Source organism: Gouania willdenowi, chromosome 16 (assembly GCF_900634775.1).
Source record: "Gouania willdenowi chromosome 16, fGouWil2.1, whole genome shotgun sequence".
NCBI classification, from domain to species: Eukaryota; Metazoa; Chordata; class Actinopteri; order Blenniiformes; family Gobiesocidae; genus Gouania; species Gouania willdenowi.
Genome location: NC_041059.1, coordinates 30,642,430 through 30,660,669, shown reverse-complemented (window position 1 = coordinate 30,660,669; position 18,240 = coordinate 30,642,430). Strand labels below are relative to the sequence as shown.

The window sequence follows — 18,240 nt, the reverse complement described above, 5'->3', positions numbered from 1 at the left end:
ATTGTTTAATGTGAATAAGATTCAGATATTCCTACTGGATTCAGTGAAGTCGAGACTTGACTTCACTTGTCTGGCATGTCAGTGCTTTTAGAGCCTCTCTGTCGAGCATGTGTGAGAAAACTAAAGCATGACTCATCTGTTTTCTTGATGCGACTGCTTTACACTGTCTTGTGATGCATTTTTGGGGACTGATGAGGTACGTTGTTTTCACGATGGCTTTTACAAGCATACAATGCAATGGTTAAGAGAATTTACAGGTTTGTGCTTCCAGAGAACAAACTATTTAAAATGAGTTTATAGCACTAACTCGTAACTCATAGAGCCAGGGTAGAAAAGGAGATCAAAGGCACTTGTCCACAAACAAGCCCTGGGATAAAGGCCAATCTGTCAACTAATAAGTGCATCTTTAATAAGAATAATATGCCTCGAACTTACAATAAATTAGACTTTTCTGATGTAACATATTTTGAAAACAAAGCTTCAATAGTTATTAATGGTCTAAACCAAGCATCTTAAAGGGATATTACTACATGTGTGACTGTAAAAACCAAACAAGAAGCTTCATCAGTTGAGCAATAAATTCTGAGTCTTTTTGTGATGATAATCATTGCTCAAGCTGCTTCATATTTTCATGCTTTTTCAAAGCCAAAGGATTTGGATATTAATATTGGCCTTTTATAACATCAAACATTCGCCTTTCTCTCTAAACCTTATAATACATGGAGAGTTCTGCCCTAAAGTAATTTTCATTAAATATATAATCCCTGCTTTTGATCATCTGACTTCACACATTATTTCTATACAAAGCTGTGATTAACAAAACGTAAAATAAAAATGTAAGAATAAATAAAACATTAGTCTTTCGATTAATTTTTGTTGTTTTGTTTTTTTGTAAAAAGATTATGTACTACAGTATGTAAATCATCAGTACCAGTACCTGTTTCTGAACACCGTTGAGCTGCACAATCTTGATGATGAGTGAGGCTGTGCGGCCTTTGTACTGAATGGTTCTGAGCAGAGTTCCGACATTGTCCACGCTGAAGGCCTCTGACCAGCGCCAGTTCCCCCATCCCTCGATGCAGATGTGCAGCAGCTGCACGGTAAACATACAAAATTAGCATGAAGACACCAGACATCAGAGGCTGCTCTACGTGCCCTTAATTTACCTCGAGCAAAAGGCAAGTAAACAAGAAGTTCCTTTGTTTGGAGGAGTTGAGTAAGAGGGGAGAAGAAAAACAGTGTTGCTGTTTATTGTTGTGGAACAGACTGGCTGCTGTAGACATCACTCTCTATAATCAGACTGTGTAACGGCTGATGTTAAAGATCATGTGCTTTTGTGTGTGTGTTCGGTTAAATGTTTAACATGTAAGTAAAATGACCATGTTTGGTCAATTTTCAGTCTCATATCCATCTATTCCTAGAAAGTCAAACATGTATACACTACTGGTCAAAAGTTTTAGAACACAACACTTTTTCCAGTTTTTTACTGAAAATTATTCAGTTTATTGTGTCATCGCACTCTGAAATGAAAGCATAGAACAAATAAGCAATTTGAGTTGAAAAAGAAATCATGAAATCCATGAACAATACTGTTCACCTGATGCTCATGATTCAACCTTCATTGCTGCAGAACAGCTTTAGATTGTTAACCCACTTCATGTTCCCTGAAAAAGGCCTATTTGTATAATTCTGAAATATACATTATTTTCCAGTTTTGGGTAACCAAACCTCTATTTTTTTAACCTCTGGCTGTTCAGTGCTTACCTTTATACCATTTCAAGCTGCTACTCATTGGACTTGCACGACTTGAATTGCAATAAATAACTGAAAAAATTAGGGAGTTCTAAAACTATATATATATATATATATATATATATATATATACGCAGGAGGACATGTGCAAACTTGAATATATACAAATATATGAGGAAAAAAGAAGAAAATATTGTTCAGTTCCTGTCCAATACCTTTTTCTTACATTTTAAAAATAATTATTACTTAAAAAACTAAAGGCAGGTTTAAAATGACTGAAAAATGTATTCACTGTACATTGTAAAGGTTCCAAACGATACTTTAGGCTCGAGGTGTGGAAATATATTCAAATGTAAATGAACATAAATGCTAATAATGAATAAATAAATCACATAAACAATAGTTTAATACTAAACACAATCCGTGTTTCAGCGTCCTTTCCAGGGCGTTCTCATAGTAACAAGTAGAGTAGCAAAGAGTAACTTTATTGATGCCACAGTGGGGAAATTTACTGTGACAGCTCAGATAAAGTGAAAAAAAAAAAAAACAACAGAGGACAACATACAGAATACCTAAAAGACACCCCAAAAAAAGTGCAATAAAGGAGATAAAATATGACAATATAGGCTATATAGGAATAGATATATATATACAGAAAAATAATACAAAAAGTATGAAGAATATAGACAGATATATATTTGTATCTTACAAGAATATAGATATATACATATTTACAGGTGGGTGCAAGGAGGGACTACAATAATACAAGTGTAGTATTTTATACGCTTTGGAGTGAGAGTGGGTTACAAAAACAGGACTTTGTTCAGTGCTTAAGTGAGCTCATTGAGGGATCTATTCTACCGTTTGTGCTTAAAGTCCATGTAGAGCAAAAATCAATTTGTGTTTTGAGTTTGTCACACCACAGAAACGTGCCATTGACCACTGAGCCAAATTTGAAAGATAAAAAAATTGCAAAGTATATAAAATTAGGTTTTAAAATCATGTAAAAACAAGCACTTCTCTCTGCTCTGAAACGCTGGGGGCGTGTCAGTTAAAGGCACTGGAACCACGCCCACACCAGGGCGCCGCCTCCGTGTACTGTGTCTATGGGAAAGACCAGTGTGAAAGCGGCTCCAGCGTCAATAGTGCTTCCAAAAGTGCTCAGATCGGGACAAACAAGGTGTCAGCGTAAAGGTCTGCACAGCTCGAGTCCGAATATGTGCATCTCTCCTGGGTAGAATTAGAACTGCGCCCGCGAGAGGCAAAACACCCTATCGCAATGCAAAAAAGGGCTAATTTCATTGAAAATGTGGCACCAGCAGACGCGTTTTATTCCCCTGAGTCCGAATATGTGGTTTGTTTTTGGCTACGGGCCGAATTGCGCCTGCTGGAGGCCATGAACCCGACCCTGCTTCAGCAGCAGGGTCGGGTTCATGCTAATGAGGGCTTCGTGACGTAACACGGCTATGATTTCTGACCCACCCATTAAACACAGTTTTTGAAGCCATTGCTCCGCAATTACATTATAAATGGTTGAATGGCTTTGTACATTTTTGAAGGAATACATTTATGACCTATTTAATGTGTTTCGAAGAAAATGTCAGAATTTGCTTTAAGCGTTTTTTTTCACGGACATGGAGTTACCCACATTTCTACCATCCAGACTCCTGGATAGAATAGACCAAGCGCGCATAAGGCTGTGAATAAAGGCGACCATGATAACATTTTTTTCGGATGTCTGAAAATCATGGAATATGGAGTTTTCACAACACTTTTCAACACAAATGTCATTGAAATCCGTAAAAAAAGATACAATTGCAACAGATTCATTCATGCTTTTATCCAAAGTGACGTACAACACAAGCAGTTAGGGTTAAAGGACCTGCTCAACATACCACAGCTATGGCCCAAGTTGGATTCAAACCAATTACCCTCCGATTATAATTCACCATCACCTCACAATTTTATTTTGAAAAGGCCTTATTCGTTGAAGGAAAATATAACAGGTTGAATTGTTACGATATGTACAATGGAGTTAATACAATACATTACCATTTCTTTGTGTGGAAAGCCCTCTTTTATTTAGCAACAAGAAACGTCCTATATTTCTGCATTCATAAATGTCAAGAGATGAGCTCATCAGTCTCATCTGTGTTTATAATATGTATCCATCTGAATATGCAACAGACATCTGACATCACTGCTGTGTGAACTCAAAAATCTGCACGTTGTCGATACAAGGTGGACTTTGACAGGTCTCTGGAACGGTTCTCTGCTTCATCACCAAGAACATGGGAAACAATCCCATTGGCTTCCTACTTAACAAGCTGTTAAATATAAAATGTTCAACACCTTACGGCAGTGATGTGAACAAGCCCGTGCTGAACCTGGCCCAACCCGTCAGGCTCGGTTCGGGTATCTATCCTCTAATCAGTCTCGTGTATTTCAGTTTGTTATTTATGCTTGTATTGTGATCAAACTGTAGCTTTATGCTGTACATAGTATGACAATAGTTGGACAACAGTGTGACAGCCATTGAACGAGCTGGTAGAGCTGATGCGCTCACCTCGGGGTGCACACTCTGGAACCTCTCTGATGCAACACTCAGTGGATATTATGTAGGCAAGTGTTTCTCAAATGGGGGTACGTGTACCCCTAGGGATACGCAATGGCACTACAGGGGGTACTTGAGAGAGAAAGTGGAAAATTTACAAATAAAGTGTCAGTCTAAATGATAATAACTATAAACTATAAACTATAAATCAATGCTATGCAGCCTTGGGGTCAGGGCCCTATGTGGGGTCGCCTGATATTTCTGAAAAATGAAAAGATTTTTTTACATTTTTAAATTATTATTTTTTTTGTTTTAAAATGAAAACAACACAATCTTAAACAACTGTTTTTCTATACTTTCACTTTGTGAAACATAATTCTAGTTAAACTAAAATGCAGTTAAAAAAAATTTATCTGAGCTCCAACATGATCAAAAAGTAATTCTAGAAAAAATGTCTTTGGGGTCACCAGAGATTCTTGATATCAAAATGGGGTCACGGTCCAAAAAAGGTTGGGATCCACTGCACTAAATAATGTTTATTTCCACTTATTTACAAAATGAGATTCTTTCAAATGTGTTATCACTCGTTTTAAATAGCTTTCAATAAGCAAAATGTTGTAGTTGGGCAAAGGGGGTACCTGGATTCAGAAATAGAAAAAAGGGGTACTCGAGCCCAAAATGTTTGAGAACCCCTGACGTGGGCTATATAATAAAATGTAAAGCATTCAGTTTTGTCCTGTCTTGAAGTGGTACATTTGTTAATGATGAACATATTAGAAATGCCAAGAAAAGTCATTTGTCAAACAATGTGAATGATGTCATGAGATTAAGGCTACATTACAGGAGGAGACTCATAAAGCAGTCTCCCCTCCTCAGGCGAAGTGGGTGACCTTCCACCTCTCTGAACTTTCTGTTAGCTGAGCTGCCAACATATTGTCAAACTCAAAGCACCAGAAAGGGGAGGAGAGAATGAGAGAAACATGGAGGTCTGACGAGACCCGAGAGACAGGGGGAGAAAGACATCGGGGGAGGGACAAGTTCAATCATTCCCTAGAGGAGCAGTGACCAGAGCGAAATGCGGATAAACATTTTGGAACATTTACACTTTGGGTCGTTGCCTCAATGTGCAGAACATTTAGTCAATGTGTTAAAAGAAAAACAAATTACTCCTGAGGTCAAAGAGCAGGGGGGCCCTGGTCAGGACCCTCAGTGTTTCTCTGCACTGCAGTCTCTCTTTGCTGTTTGAAGACAGATTTCTTTACAACAACATTCCTAATCAAAGCCTGAATTCCCTTTCTTCAAGATGCTCCCTCCTTCCTGCTGGCTACGAGGGAATGACTTAAAACCTCTCTGATCTGCTGCTCACTGGACTTCACACTCAGAGAAAGTGGCAGAGTGGTGTAAACAGGCGGCTAGCGGAGGTTAATGCTAAGCCTGAGGGTGTGGAACCACGAGAGGATTCCCTGAACCAGCACTAACATCATAATAGAGCTGAGTTAGAAACATGACGGTTTGAGGAGAACTTTGATTTGGATCTCTGTTGTTCTCTCTCAGTAACTTTGTGCAGAAAGGATTAAAATCCTGTTTTGTCCGTTAAACTTCCATATGAGTCATCAGTCCTTAGTATCATCATTAGATTGTGACTTTATAGATTTTCTATTATTAGTGAGGATGTTATCCATTTTTTCTTCTGATTTTAACAAATAAGCTATCAAAAAATTCAGAAGGTTTTCAAGATTTATGCTTGTATTTTTATAATTTGTAACTTTTATACTTTTTGGCTTAATACATGTTTTTCTTTTTCACTCATTTCTATTGAAAATTTCAGCTTTTTCAACTTTTAAGTCTTTTATCCCCAGCCATTCTTCTTTTGATCATTCAACCTTTATTATTGTTCAGCTACTATATTATTGCTAATATTCAGCTATTGCTAGGTTAATGCATAGCTAGTGCTAGGTTAATACTATTGCTAGACTAGTGCTAATGCTAGGCAAATGCTACTGATAGCTGAATGCTCATGCTAGGCTAATGCGATTGCTTGGTGAATGTTAATGTTAGGCTAATGCTATTGATAGGTGAGTGCTAATGCTAAGCTAATGCTATTGATAGCTGAATACTAATGCTAGGCTAATGCTACTGATAGCTGAATGCTAATGCTAGGCTAATGCGATTGCTAGGGGAATGTTAATGCTAGGCTAATGCTATTGATAGGTGAACGCTAATGCTAGGCTAATGCTATTGCTAGGCGTATGCTATGTTGTTGCTAATGCTAGACTAATTTCTAATGTTAGCTAATGTTAGTTAATGCGAATGTTAGTTAATGCTAATGTTAGCTAATGCAGTGCGACGCACGCTAGCACCTGCATCCTCACTTGGATTTTCTTCAGGAAATGCAAATATTCTAGTTAATACCGATCTTTATGAACAAACTGTGGGGCCAAACCAACAGAGGGTCACTGCAGTGTCACTACACTATCTGTGAGGATAGATTTGTTATTTCAACACTCCCCTCTCCCTAAACGACCCCCCTCCTCTTTCCTTCATGTTCATTAAGCCTGTGGCTCAACTTGACCTCAGAGGGAGAAGTCACGTCCCTACTGAAACTTCAAACACCAAATGTCCCTTTTTGTTTTCATTCTTCTCTGTTCTGACTCAAGCAAGACAAAAAAATAGCAGTGACACACATGAGCTGGACACATTCAACAACAAGAAGGAAACATTTGGAGCTGTTTTGCTTCTTTGTGACACACCCAAGTGTTGTGACACTGAGAAAGTCCAGTCAACCATGTGATTATGGTACAAACTAAAAGTGAACTTTATTCTGAAGAAAGCACTGACCACTATGTCGCTCAACAAGCACTTAAGGTAACATTATAAACTGGATTTTGATCAAGTGAACTATGTAATTTAAAATACAGTCAGAGAAGGAAATGTGAAGATATTACATTTTCATCACAGTTCCTAATTTAACTTCTGTCAGATGAATTTGAGTTATGTATGACATTGTAAGAAGAATGTGTATATTGTAATTTCCGGGCTATAAAGCACACTGTATTATTGGCCGCATTCCAATAATTTAGCAATTTTCAAAGAAAAATCCACACAAATGCCACAGCTTAACATAGGCCGCACTCTATTGGCTGATGAGAAAATCAGAACAGGTAGGTAGGCGGGCTGCTGTACTCAAGTTAGGTTTCACGGAAGTGTTCGTGTTTCAACTGATAAGTTTCCTTTACTACATGAAGTCTCCTCTTCACTGCCCCACGTCTACATATCAGTCCATTTACAGATTTTTATGGTCACTTTTTACTGGAACCAAACTGATACACCACTTTGTCCGCTCTTCTTACCGTGAAGTACAACAGAGTGATCACAGCGAGTCGGACTCTGAGTCAGAATACAGACGCGATCGCTTTAACAACTTCATACTGTTTATCCTTCTATTACAAACCGGCTGGCTTTTACTTCATCCTCGCTGTTGCTGCAGTGGGCGCTCTGTCTCTCTCTGACGACATTTCTCCGCGTCGTTGCTATGGTGAGGCAGTGTGCATCATGACAAAATGAGTGATCTGAATGATTCAGTGCGAGCAACAATGTCATTGTTTCACCTGTCATCTGTACTGCTGTTCTATGCCATGGTCAGTTTGCAGAAGTCGGTGAGTGGATGTTAGAGAGGAGATTTCTGTAATTAAAGTTGTGCTGTTTTTTACTACTTCATTCATATTACAATAATTACTTCACAGTTGCCTCAAACCATCTTGCAATTAACTTTAGCATCACTAAAAACAATACACTTAAAAAGCACAGTAGCTCTAAAATAAAGGAAATACCCATTCTTAGGCCAGTGTTATTGTCATGTTTACTTTTTGTGTAAATATTTCCGCATGCATTAGCTAAAAACTACATTTTTACACTTTTTCAAGAACTTAATGAAAAATGTACAACGCAAGACCGGGATGGATGAAATACTGAAGAAGAACTGCTGTAAATGAGAAGTGGGGATTGCTTTTCATTTACCCCAGAGGAGGACAAAAGTGCTTTGTAGGTGGCGCTAACATGTAAAAACTGCACCTCTGTGTGTAAATCACAGCTCTAATGAGCGTCTGCAGCCATTTGCATTGACTGAGTGATGCTACAGAGCTTCTGTTAGGAGGGGCATCCAATGTAAAAACCAAAACCAAACTAAATGATTTCAGGATTCGCTGTGGCAGAACAGCTGGAAGGAAAGAAGAAAAAGATTGTGCCACTGGCCTTAAAACAAGATAACAATCCATCAAACTATTAAGTATGAAAGTATCACCACTCAAATACCGGCCATTGGTTAAGCCTGATGGAAGGCTTTAGTCATGGTGAGGAGCAATCAGGTCATGGTTCTATCTTCTACTAACAAATTGGACAGCAAACTTATATTACAATAAAAGTGTGTTGCCACCCAAAATTTGAACTTTTTACTTAACCAAATGTAGTGAATGATAATAGCGGTGCTGCACTCACATGAGAACTTATCATTTTCAAAGCCTTAAACAAAGAAAACAAGTGGATTTAACTGCTAGGGCTTTTGTTTTGATAGCAAATTCCAGTGTTCATTCCAGTTGAAAACTTAGACAAGTTTGTTGGAAGATGGAAGCTCAATGGGTTGATGTATTGAGGCATAATTGATGAGCTGTTGATTTCTATATGAGATGAATCACTTCTTCAGAAATCAGCAGTGTTGGGAACGTTTACTTTCTGTATTAACTGGGTCAAAGTTCAGTTACATCTTTTTTTTAAAGAACTAGTTCAATTGATATTTCTTTTTCTCCTTCATGTTGCCACCCATCCAGTAGTAGCAGCTTCAGCTTTCACCTACAGTATATTCTAAAAAACATGTGAAAATGTGCTGCTTAAATGGTCTTTTTTAATTAAGCATTTTTATTAAAAAGAAGAAGAAGAAAAAAAAAAAAAAACAGTAGTCCATAAGGTGCAAATGTTTTTCAATTAAAATAATTTTCCAAACCTTTAAACAATATACATCAAATTCCATGACTCGGCCCTATGGGGGGCACTCGCCCCCATTGGCAGGCAGGCAGCACATGTTCCCATTAGGTACTGCCTGGCTGTTCTTGCTGGTTCGGGACGGCTCCATGTTTCACAACAGTGGCGGATACACATTTGCATTGATTTTATATACACTGTTATTTTATATTTTGTTTGTTTATATGGTTTGTCTCAAAGTGTATATAGTGGATTTCTATATATCTGTTGTCACTTTCTACAGCACTTTGTCTCCCTCTTCCTGGGTTTTTAAAGTGCTGTATAAATAAAGTTGGATTGGATTGGGGCTTAACGATATTCCCAACTAACCATTCTATAATAACTTTAAACACCCACCCTTTCCCTCCATCAAAATCATCCTCATTATTCCTAAGCAGTGCGATGTCTCACCTTCTCTAATCACTCTAAATATTTCAGTAGACTGCCATAGTAGTAACATCTAATTATACTTTCAACTCAACCAAAATAGCTTCGAGCACATTCATTTTTAATGGCTGAATGAGACATTACTGACATTACTGTTTCCCCAAACAGGAATGTCCTGGGGTGCACTCAACACAGCTATAGTGTGGTAGATATCCACTGTGGAGATATTTGTTTTCTTAAGGGCCCACAGATCCTCCCAGAGCAGATATGGAAACTACACCAGTAGCTTTACAGAAAGAAAAAAACTAAACAGTAACAAATCTATCATGGTATTAAAAAAAACCATATGAAGAGTACTAAAAGTTTAAAAATAGATTAAAAGGCTCTTTTTTCTGCCCGACACTTTTAATATTTTACAGGTGTAGTGGAACAAAGGACGGTCTTGTTTGGTGAAACCAAAGTGAGGGCAGAGAACTCGCTAGCAACCTAATAAATGAGAAACAGGTTGCACCCAGACAACAAAAGGATATGGCTCACTTTGTCTTTGAGAAAATCATTTGTATCAATAGTAAAAGGAAGAAAGAGACAATAGCAAACATGTGAGAACAGTGAAGCGTGATAAAATGAGACATGAGGGAGTGAGGAATCTTAAACGGATGTCTACTATGTTGGTCTCCTCCTTAGCACTTTTGTATTAAAAAAAAAAGAAGCAAAGCAGCGCAATGGCAAAGCTCAGATTTGCAAGTCTAACAAGCGGTTTGGAAGCTGGAAGAAAGTACTGAGAGGAAGCATTGTTTGGGTCTGTGGTTGACAGAGGAGACATTGGTTGGCTTACGCTTGACTTTGAAGCCATGTGACACAGTTTTCTCTCTGGTTAGTACTGAGGGCATCTTAGACATCCAGGGTCTCAGTGGTTCTAAAGGATGCAGACATGGCAAGTGCTTGCACCAACAAAGTCAGCTGAGACACTCAGTCTGAGAGGAGAGGGCTTTGTAAAACCACACAGCGGGAGAAGATGAATGAGTCAGTGGTCCAAAACTCATAGAAAGACAAAAACCTTGTCTGAGTCTATTCTTATCAAAACCAGACACTTGTCATGAACTTTAGAAGGAATAGTCAGAGAAACACTGAACGGTCATGCATCGGCAAGTCTAACCAAAGAAAAGCCGTTTAAGGCTCAATTTGAATTAATTTCCATAACAAATATATAACAGTTTTCTCATGGAAACCATAGTAATAATAACAACAACAATAATAACAATAGCTAGGAATTATACAGCGCTTTTTTCAAGGAGACTAAAAAGTGTTACAGAATCCATTATTCATTCACACCAGTCATACATGTGGTGGTAAACTACAGTGTAGCCACAGCTGCCTTGGGACATACTGATAAAAGAATGGCTGCCAATTCGTGCATATGGCCCTTCTGACCACCACCAACATTCATGCACAATCCATACTCATTCATATGAGGCAACATGGGTAAAGAGCCTTGCCCAAGGATACAGCAATAATAATAGAACAGAGTGGGATTTGAATCACTGGTTTGCTAATTTGACGACCCACCCTACCACTGAGTCATGGCCGCCACAATCCAAATCCACTATCATAGAAAATCAACAAAGTTAGCTTTAAATAAAAAACACTCAAATGCTTCACGTTGGCAAACATAATGGTATAGACCAGGACTCGGGCCGAATGGGCGGAGAACAGCTGATCATTTTATCACCTTGATTTGGACTGGTTTTTCTCAGTTCAGAGCACACTTTTTGATCTGCTCCAAACAGCCTCCGATGGAGACGAATGAGCTGGTGGACTGGGTGTGCCGTTACTAAATTAGAGACTGCTCTGGGCAGACAAACACAAACCTGAAGAAGAATTCCACCTTCTCAGTTTGTTCTTTCACAACATTCAACAATGGAGCAGCAAAAAGCTGCCATGCTTTTGGTGGTTTTAATGCTGTTTCACACCGTAGCCAGTAATGTTGCCCACCCACAATGCCGTATGCTCTACATCATCTCCAAAACTTCCCGTTTTAAGTCCACACCTAGGGCTCTATTCTCCCATGCGCGCAAGTCCAAAAAGCTGCGCAGTGGCGCTGTTTTTGGCTGAACGCTATTCTCCCCCTGTACTTAAGTCAGTCACTGCTCGCCTTCATCCCAGTTATGCACTGTGGGTGGAGCGGCCCTGAAATGTGGGCGTTCCCATTCAAATCTCCAGTCTTCGTATTATCCAGTCTGCTTTCGTTATTATCCTCTTACGCGCTTTCAAACCTGGAATAAGTGCAGCGCCCCGATAAGATGAAATGTTATATTGCACTAGAAATATGGACTTACATTTGAAGCCACTCGGACTCGTGTGTCGTGAAGCTGCAGCTGTGATCACCTATTTGCGCCTCAACTGCTGCTCCGCAATTAATTTAAACTCTGACAGACGCAGACTTCCGTTCACGTTGGTCACAGTCAGTGATGTGAAACTATTTTCATACTATGTCCAATGTAAAGCCATAGTTTGATCAACTAAATGTGCATGAGAGGATGGATACCAGAAACTGATCTAACACATATTTAAATGAGGCTCATCTTTAGTTCGGCTCACATCAGCACCATAAGCCATTATACAATTTATATTTAAAACTGCATATTATGCAGGAAGCCACTGGTTCTGTTTCACTGCAAACACCTCTGTCCTCTGGATTAAAGCAGGACGCTCTGCGGGATTATTTCCTCATATCTCCAGCAGCGCATCACACTCAGTCACGCTTTAGAGCAGGTACCATAACGAAAAGAGATGTTGACTGATGCACTGATCATTTATGAATGCAGGAATGGAAGAATAAAATCAGACTTTCCACACAAACGTTAATCTGTTGTTAATATGAGGGGAAAAAAGGAGAGATTTTAACTGTGACTAGGAAAGAAGAATGTGGCCGATCCTCAGTCACACTGCAACAATCTGATCAAATCAACCTGTTACATTGTTTATCAACAAAGGCGTTTCAAATTAAAAAGGTGCTTTATCGCCGCCTCCTTTCCTTCAGCCCGCCTTCATTCACAGACTATGCGCTTTTTGGTCTCCTTTACGAGCCTGGACCAGAGAATACGATCAGGAGAGAAGTGCGTAACTGGAGGCGTGCAAAAAAGCACTTTAGTCCAGACGGGAAACAGACCCCCTAGTGCTGAAGCTCTCTAGGCTTTGATTGGAAGCACTCCAGAAACCATCGTTCTAGAATTTGCCTGTTTGATTCGTTCTAGACTTTGTTTGCGTTTTCACACCTGTCTTTTTTTTCCGACACGGAAAGCGTTTTCTCCAAAGATCAATTGGTTTGAATATATGTGAACACAGCAATCAATCTCTGTAGCTATATGAAACACGTGGTCCGAGATCGCAGAGAAGAGGTGGTCTTGCTTCCATTAGACACCTGTAGCAGTTTGTTTGCAACGAGAACATAACCGACAGCTGACTCATCACTGTGGTTCATCCACCAATTTATAGGTGCAGTGATGCACCTGGACAGACAAAACAACAGGAGGTCAGTCACCTTATAGAAGAGCTGACCTCAAGCACTGTCTGTAGTGTGTGTGAATATGTGATAACTACAGTAACACAGCCCTGTTTTCATTTCTATGATTATTATATTTCCTCAATTTTTTTCTTTATATGCCGCTCTTTGCCTTTCTAATTGACCTATGGAGATTATTAAAGTTTTTCTGATTCTGAAAATAGGTTGTTTTATTAGTTGACACACATGGTGTTTTAAGTACACCGGAATGTGATGTTACTTAATACCTCTAAGTTTCTCTCAGACTCCAGCAACATAAACATTGAGTATGTTGTTCCTCAAGTCTTTCTACTCATCCCTGCTTTAAATTGTAAAAGCTTCTCTGATGTGCCTTTGTTGTTCTGCACATCCGGGGCGACCATGGCTTGGGGTGTATAAGGACCAACTTCTGATCGAGAAGTTTGAGAGCTGAAGGCTATACATGTCTGTGTGATGAAGTGCCCTGAAGCAAGACACTGAACCCCAAATAGATGGCAGCTCTTTCCCATTGGTGTATGAATGTGAGTGTGAATGAATGATATTGTAAATTGCTTTAGAACTACGTTGATGGAAAATAAAGCATTATATAAATTAAGTTAGCATTTACATCTGTCGTGGGTCTGTGGGCCTGATGGTGTGAACGGACAGAAGGTACTCTACGCTTCGTTTTTTACAACACAAAAACTGTTTTTGCACACATCAAAGGAAAGCACACTGCACATAAGACAAATAAAGCAAAATACAAAAACAAAACAAAATGCAGGCAGTGACCTCAGTCTGACATTAACCACAGCTAGAGTGCATCTAGATCATCTGCATCCGATCTAGTGACTGTCAGCAAGTTTAAAGTGAAACCACTTTCCATTTTTGCAAGTTTAACGATGCAGTCCACAATACAGGATAGCACTTTAGTGCACTGGAATGAAACCACAGTAAAAACAAGAGTTTAGATATTTAGAAGGCTTTTATTTTTTAAACAGAAAAGCAGAGACAGAAACCATTAGGCATTTACTCCTCTGGGTCTCTGACTTGAATTTTTTTTAAAGTTAGTGACTATTCAATTTCCTATATTCTTTTGTATCTTACACTTAATGCTTTCGATCACTTTTACAACACAACCTCGTGCTTGCTCCCCTGGGAGTGGCCGAATAGTGACTGGGTGCTGTCCATGGTGCTGAACTCTGGGGAGTACCAGTGGCAACACAACACTCACAAACCCTTTACCCAAACCTCCTTTTTTGGGCTCTGGTTTAGACTTACATGGTACGCAAAAGCAATAACGTCATTCATTTCCTCTATTTATTTGGAGGCTGACAATTTGAATGATTGCTGTACCTCTGAAGAAGTGAGGTTTTTTATTTTGTGTAGACATTTGAGAACCACCTTATATAAACCTAAAAAAACCCAAAAAGCTAAACAGTTTTGGTAGATGGTATTAGCCTTTGGAATGACAAAAACAAACTTTTGATAACTGGCTACAAAAAGAAAGTTACATCATGTGAGGGCTAAATCTGTGGCAAATTATAATTTGGTCTGTGTTGTAATGGAAAGAAAACAACAACTATCCACCAATCCAAAGACTAAACAACTGTTCTTGCTTTCCATTACTTAAAGTTGCTTAACAACATGAATCACATCTTTAAACTGTACCTGGATATCATCCAAACGTTCTTCTCATCAATAGATTGAGCGGTGTTTACAAAACAGTCGTGGATGATGATATTGTGGCTTCCACGAAAACACCCGATTACGGTCGAAATCTGAATGACAGCATTTCGCGGTGAACACGATAAACAAAGCAGGGCAATAATTACATCAAACAAATCCCTGTCTTGTCTGGCAAAAAAACAAGAAATAACTTTAAGAATAAAGTTAAAAAAAAAAGGATTTGTGAGTAAATCCTTGTCAGAGAATTTATAAAACAACTTTTGGATGACATACAGGTGTATTATTAAAATGTGAGTTATGTATGTGGTTAAGCAACTTTAAATACCATCAGATAAAAAAGCATCATAGATATTAGCCAAAGCACAAAAGCTGCTGCTGAAGTAAAAAAAAAAAAAAAAAACCTGATAAAAAACCCCACCTTAAAACTATGAGGCAAACGTGTAAATTACATGTCACCATTCTGTTCCTCCAGCTTTAAACCTTTTTTAATTCCAATGAAGAAAAGACAAAAGGATTGTTCATTTATCGTACAATACAAACCTACACATTTACTTTATACATGCACCTTGTTATTACACAAAGATTTTCGAAAAGTATATTAATAAAAAATAGACAACATTTAATAATGAGTGATAACAAATAAAGGAATGAGGATAAAATCAGTGGCAAAGGTGGAATCTTTTTACTCAAAAGCTTTCAAGCAAACCTTGGCCATGGCTAACATTTATTAGCCCTACGTCATGACACGCAATAATTGATGACTGGCTGCAGAAAGATGAAAATTGTTCCTCCTAGGATTCCTGTCACAAGTTCTAGAGTTACGGACGGCAAAGGAAGCTGAGACATATTATTTGCCTTTTCAGCTCAAAATAAACATTAAGATTGAGATATCTTTCAGAGCAATGTTCTTTATCTCAAATCTAAATAGTTCCCAAACAGCATTGTGTGGAGAAAATGTTTCATTTCTCTAGAGAGAGAGCTGGCCGATTTCTCAATATCAATGTTTTTGGGCTTTTTCTCTTGTGCTGTTAGAAAGTTTTGAGTCCAAACTCAAAATGGGGTTCACAGACCTCATGTCAGACTTTTTGCTTTCTGATTTAAAAAACAAAGGTAAGTGATTGTATTGGAAAGCACTTGTCATCGCTTAAACTGTTTAAGAAAAAGATCCATCCTCAACAGTTGTAGATCAACCAAACTAACTGAGGAAGCCATCTGAATTAGAAAACTACAACTGGGCCAAGATTCAGTCTAAAACAACAGAGCAGCATGATCAACTGTATAGTTTACCATTTTTGTCATTTAAAGACTCACTTTTTTTCATTAGTTGTCAAAAATCCATCTAACTCTACAGCCTTATTTCAGGAAGCCAGTAGTTAATCTTATTCTGTATTCAAATCCTTTTTTATGAATTAGGATAAAGCCTCCACAAGTGGCACATCAAACCCTGCTCTCTGGATAAACAAGGAGCATTTGTTTTCTTCAGGGATGGGAATGAAGAACAGCCCTATTCATTGGCTTCTCTTTCACATAACTTGACTGGACTCCCTGTGGGAAAGCATAACTGACAGCAGTTTAAGCCACAATTATGTCAAACAGCATGACTAAACCACTTCACTTGAGGGCAGTGTTTCTTAAACAACAGATCAAGACTGAGAAATGCAACATTTTATTTGACAAAGATTTATACCAGATTCACACAATCAAATACAATTATTGAGTGCTGCAAACATTAAATCCTGCCTAGTGGTGTGTAAGCCTGTGATAAGGGAGCTGTAGAACACACATGCTATGTCAGAGAAATACACAAACACGTGCACACACCCACACACACACACAAGTACACAAATACCACCCTGTCATGACTGCTTCCAACAACACAGCCGATGAAACCACAAACTAATAGTTCTGGGCTGCTATCTCCTGGGGACTAGAAACACGAACACCAACAACAAAAAAGAAAAAGATATTCACACACTATGTATGAGCCGTCACATGCAATGACACACATTTAGTGGCTCACAGGAGGAATTCAAAGGCAGAATACTGCCACTGCTGTAACAATACATTTATTCAAGTTGCAAATGTTATATGGAGGCATTTTAAAAGTCTATCCTAAACCCAGTGGGCTTTTTACACCCCTGACTTTCCTGACCACACTAACCACAAAGATTTCTATCAGTCACAATGCATCCTGTAGTGTGCAGCCAGATATTTCAACTATCCACACCTCACCACATCTCTGAGCCCTGAAAAAAGCCAGGGTGGGGATGGTGAGTCTGTTTGTGTCAAGCAGTGACTGTAGTTATACATACGTGATAGATTGATCTGACGATCGACCCAAAAACATATGTTGATCAGTTTCTGTATTTACAAATCTATAGCATTTAAACAGGGTTCCCACACTTTTTTCACAATGATTTTTTAAAACTTATTCAGAACTTTTTAAAAAATATTTTACCAAATTTCTATGGCTTAGTTCTGAACCGCTGAGATCTATTCAAGACCATTAGAGCGCAAAAATGAACACGCCAGAGAACAATCCCAAAATAATAAGTAAATGAGGCTCTGTCATTCAACTATTTCAAGCTTTAACCCACGTTTAAGCAAAAGTGCAACAGTAACTTCACAGTAGATAAAATTTTCTGACTAAGAAATCAGATATTTTATAACATATAACATTACAATTAAAAAATAATAAACTCTTCTTTAGCATCTCAGCATAGTGCAAATAAACATTAAACATGCCTGTGGCACACATATTACTACCTACTTAAAGGGTAAACAAATGTATACAAAGAGGGGGCTGGCTCACATATAGTAACCCACAAGGACGGAACGCGAAGAAGTCCGAAAAAACTGTGGTAGGAAAAAAAATGTAAAAATTAAAATAAAATAAAATATATATATATATATATATTTTTTTTTTTCTGTTAAACTCAAATTTGCAAAACAAATAATGTTTTTATCTACAATTAAATCGATTTTTTGCCCAGCCCTAATTTTTAGTAACAACAATGTGGCACAGGGAATGCAAGTTATCCATCACTTATCTATCATATAACATCGTACAAAGGCACAATAATAATGTTTTTTTAAATAACGAAGCCTCAGCTATTGAATGTAACATCAAACAACAACTAACTACCGTGTTTAGGTATAAGATTACAATTTCAAATAGCAGTCACTTTTATCCAAAGCAATGTACAACACAAGGTGTCAGGGTTATGGACTTGCTTAATGTTATTTTTAACATTAAAATAAAGGCTGTATATTATCAAAACTTTTCCAAAATAGGTAAAATATTTCATGACTTTTCAATACTGGA

General features: G+C 38.2%; 1 protein-coding gene across 3 annotated transcripts in view; it reads right to left on the bottom strand.

Annotated features, from left to right (window-relative positions):
- The window catches only part of vps13b (vacuolar protein sorting 13 homolog B), a 399,448-nt gene that overhangs the window by 45,143 nt on the left and 336,065 nt on the right, over window positions 1-18,240 (bottom strand). For all 3 annotated transcript variants that reach the window (XM_028469709.1, XM_028469708.1, XM_028469710.1), the window contains exon 47: window positions 938-1,093. In XM_028469709.1, the coding sequence (XP_028325510.1) occupies window positions 938-1,093 (156 nt within the window). The remainder of the gene's footprint in view (window positions 1-937; window positions 1,094-18,240) is intronic.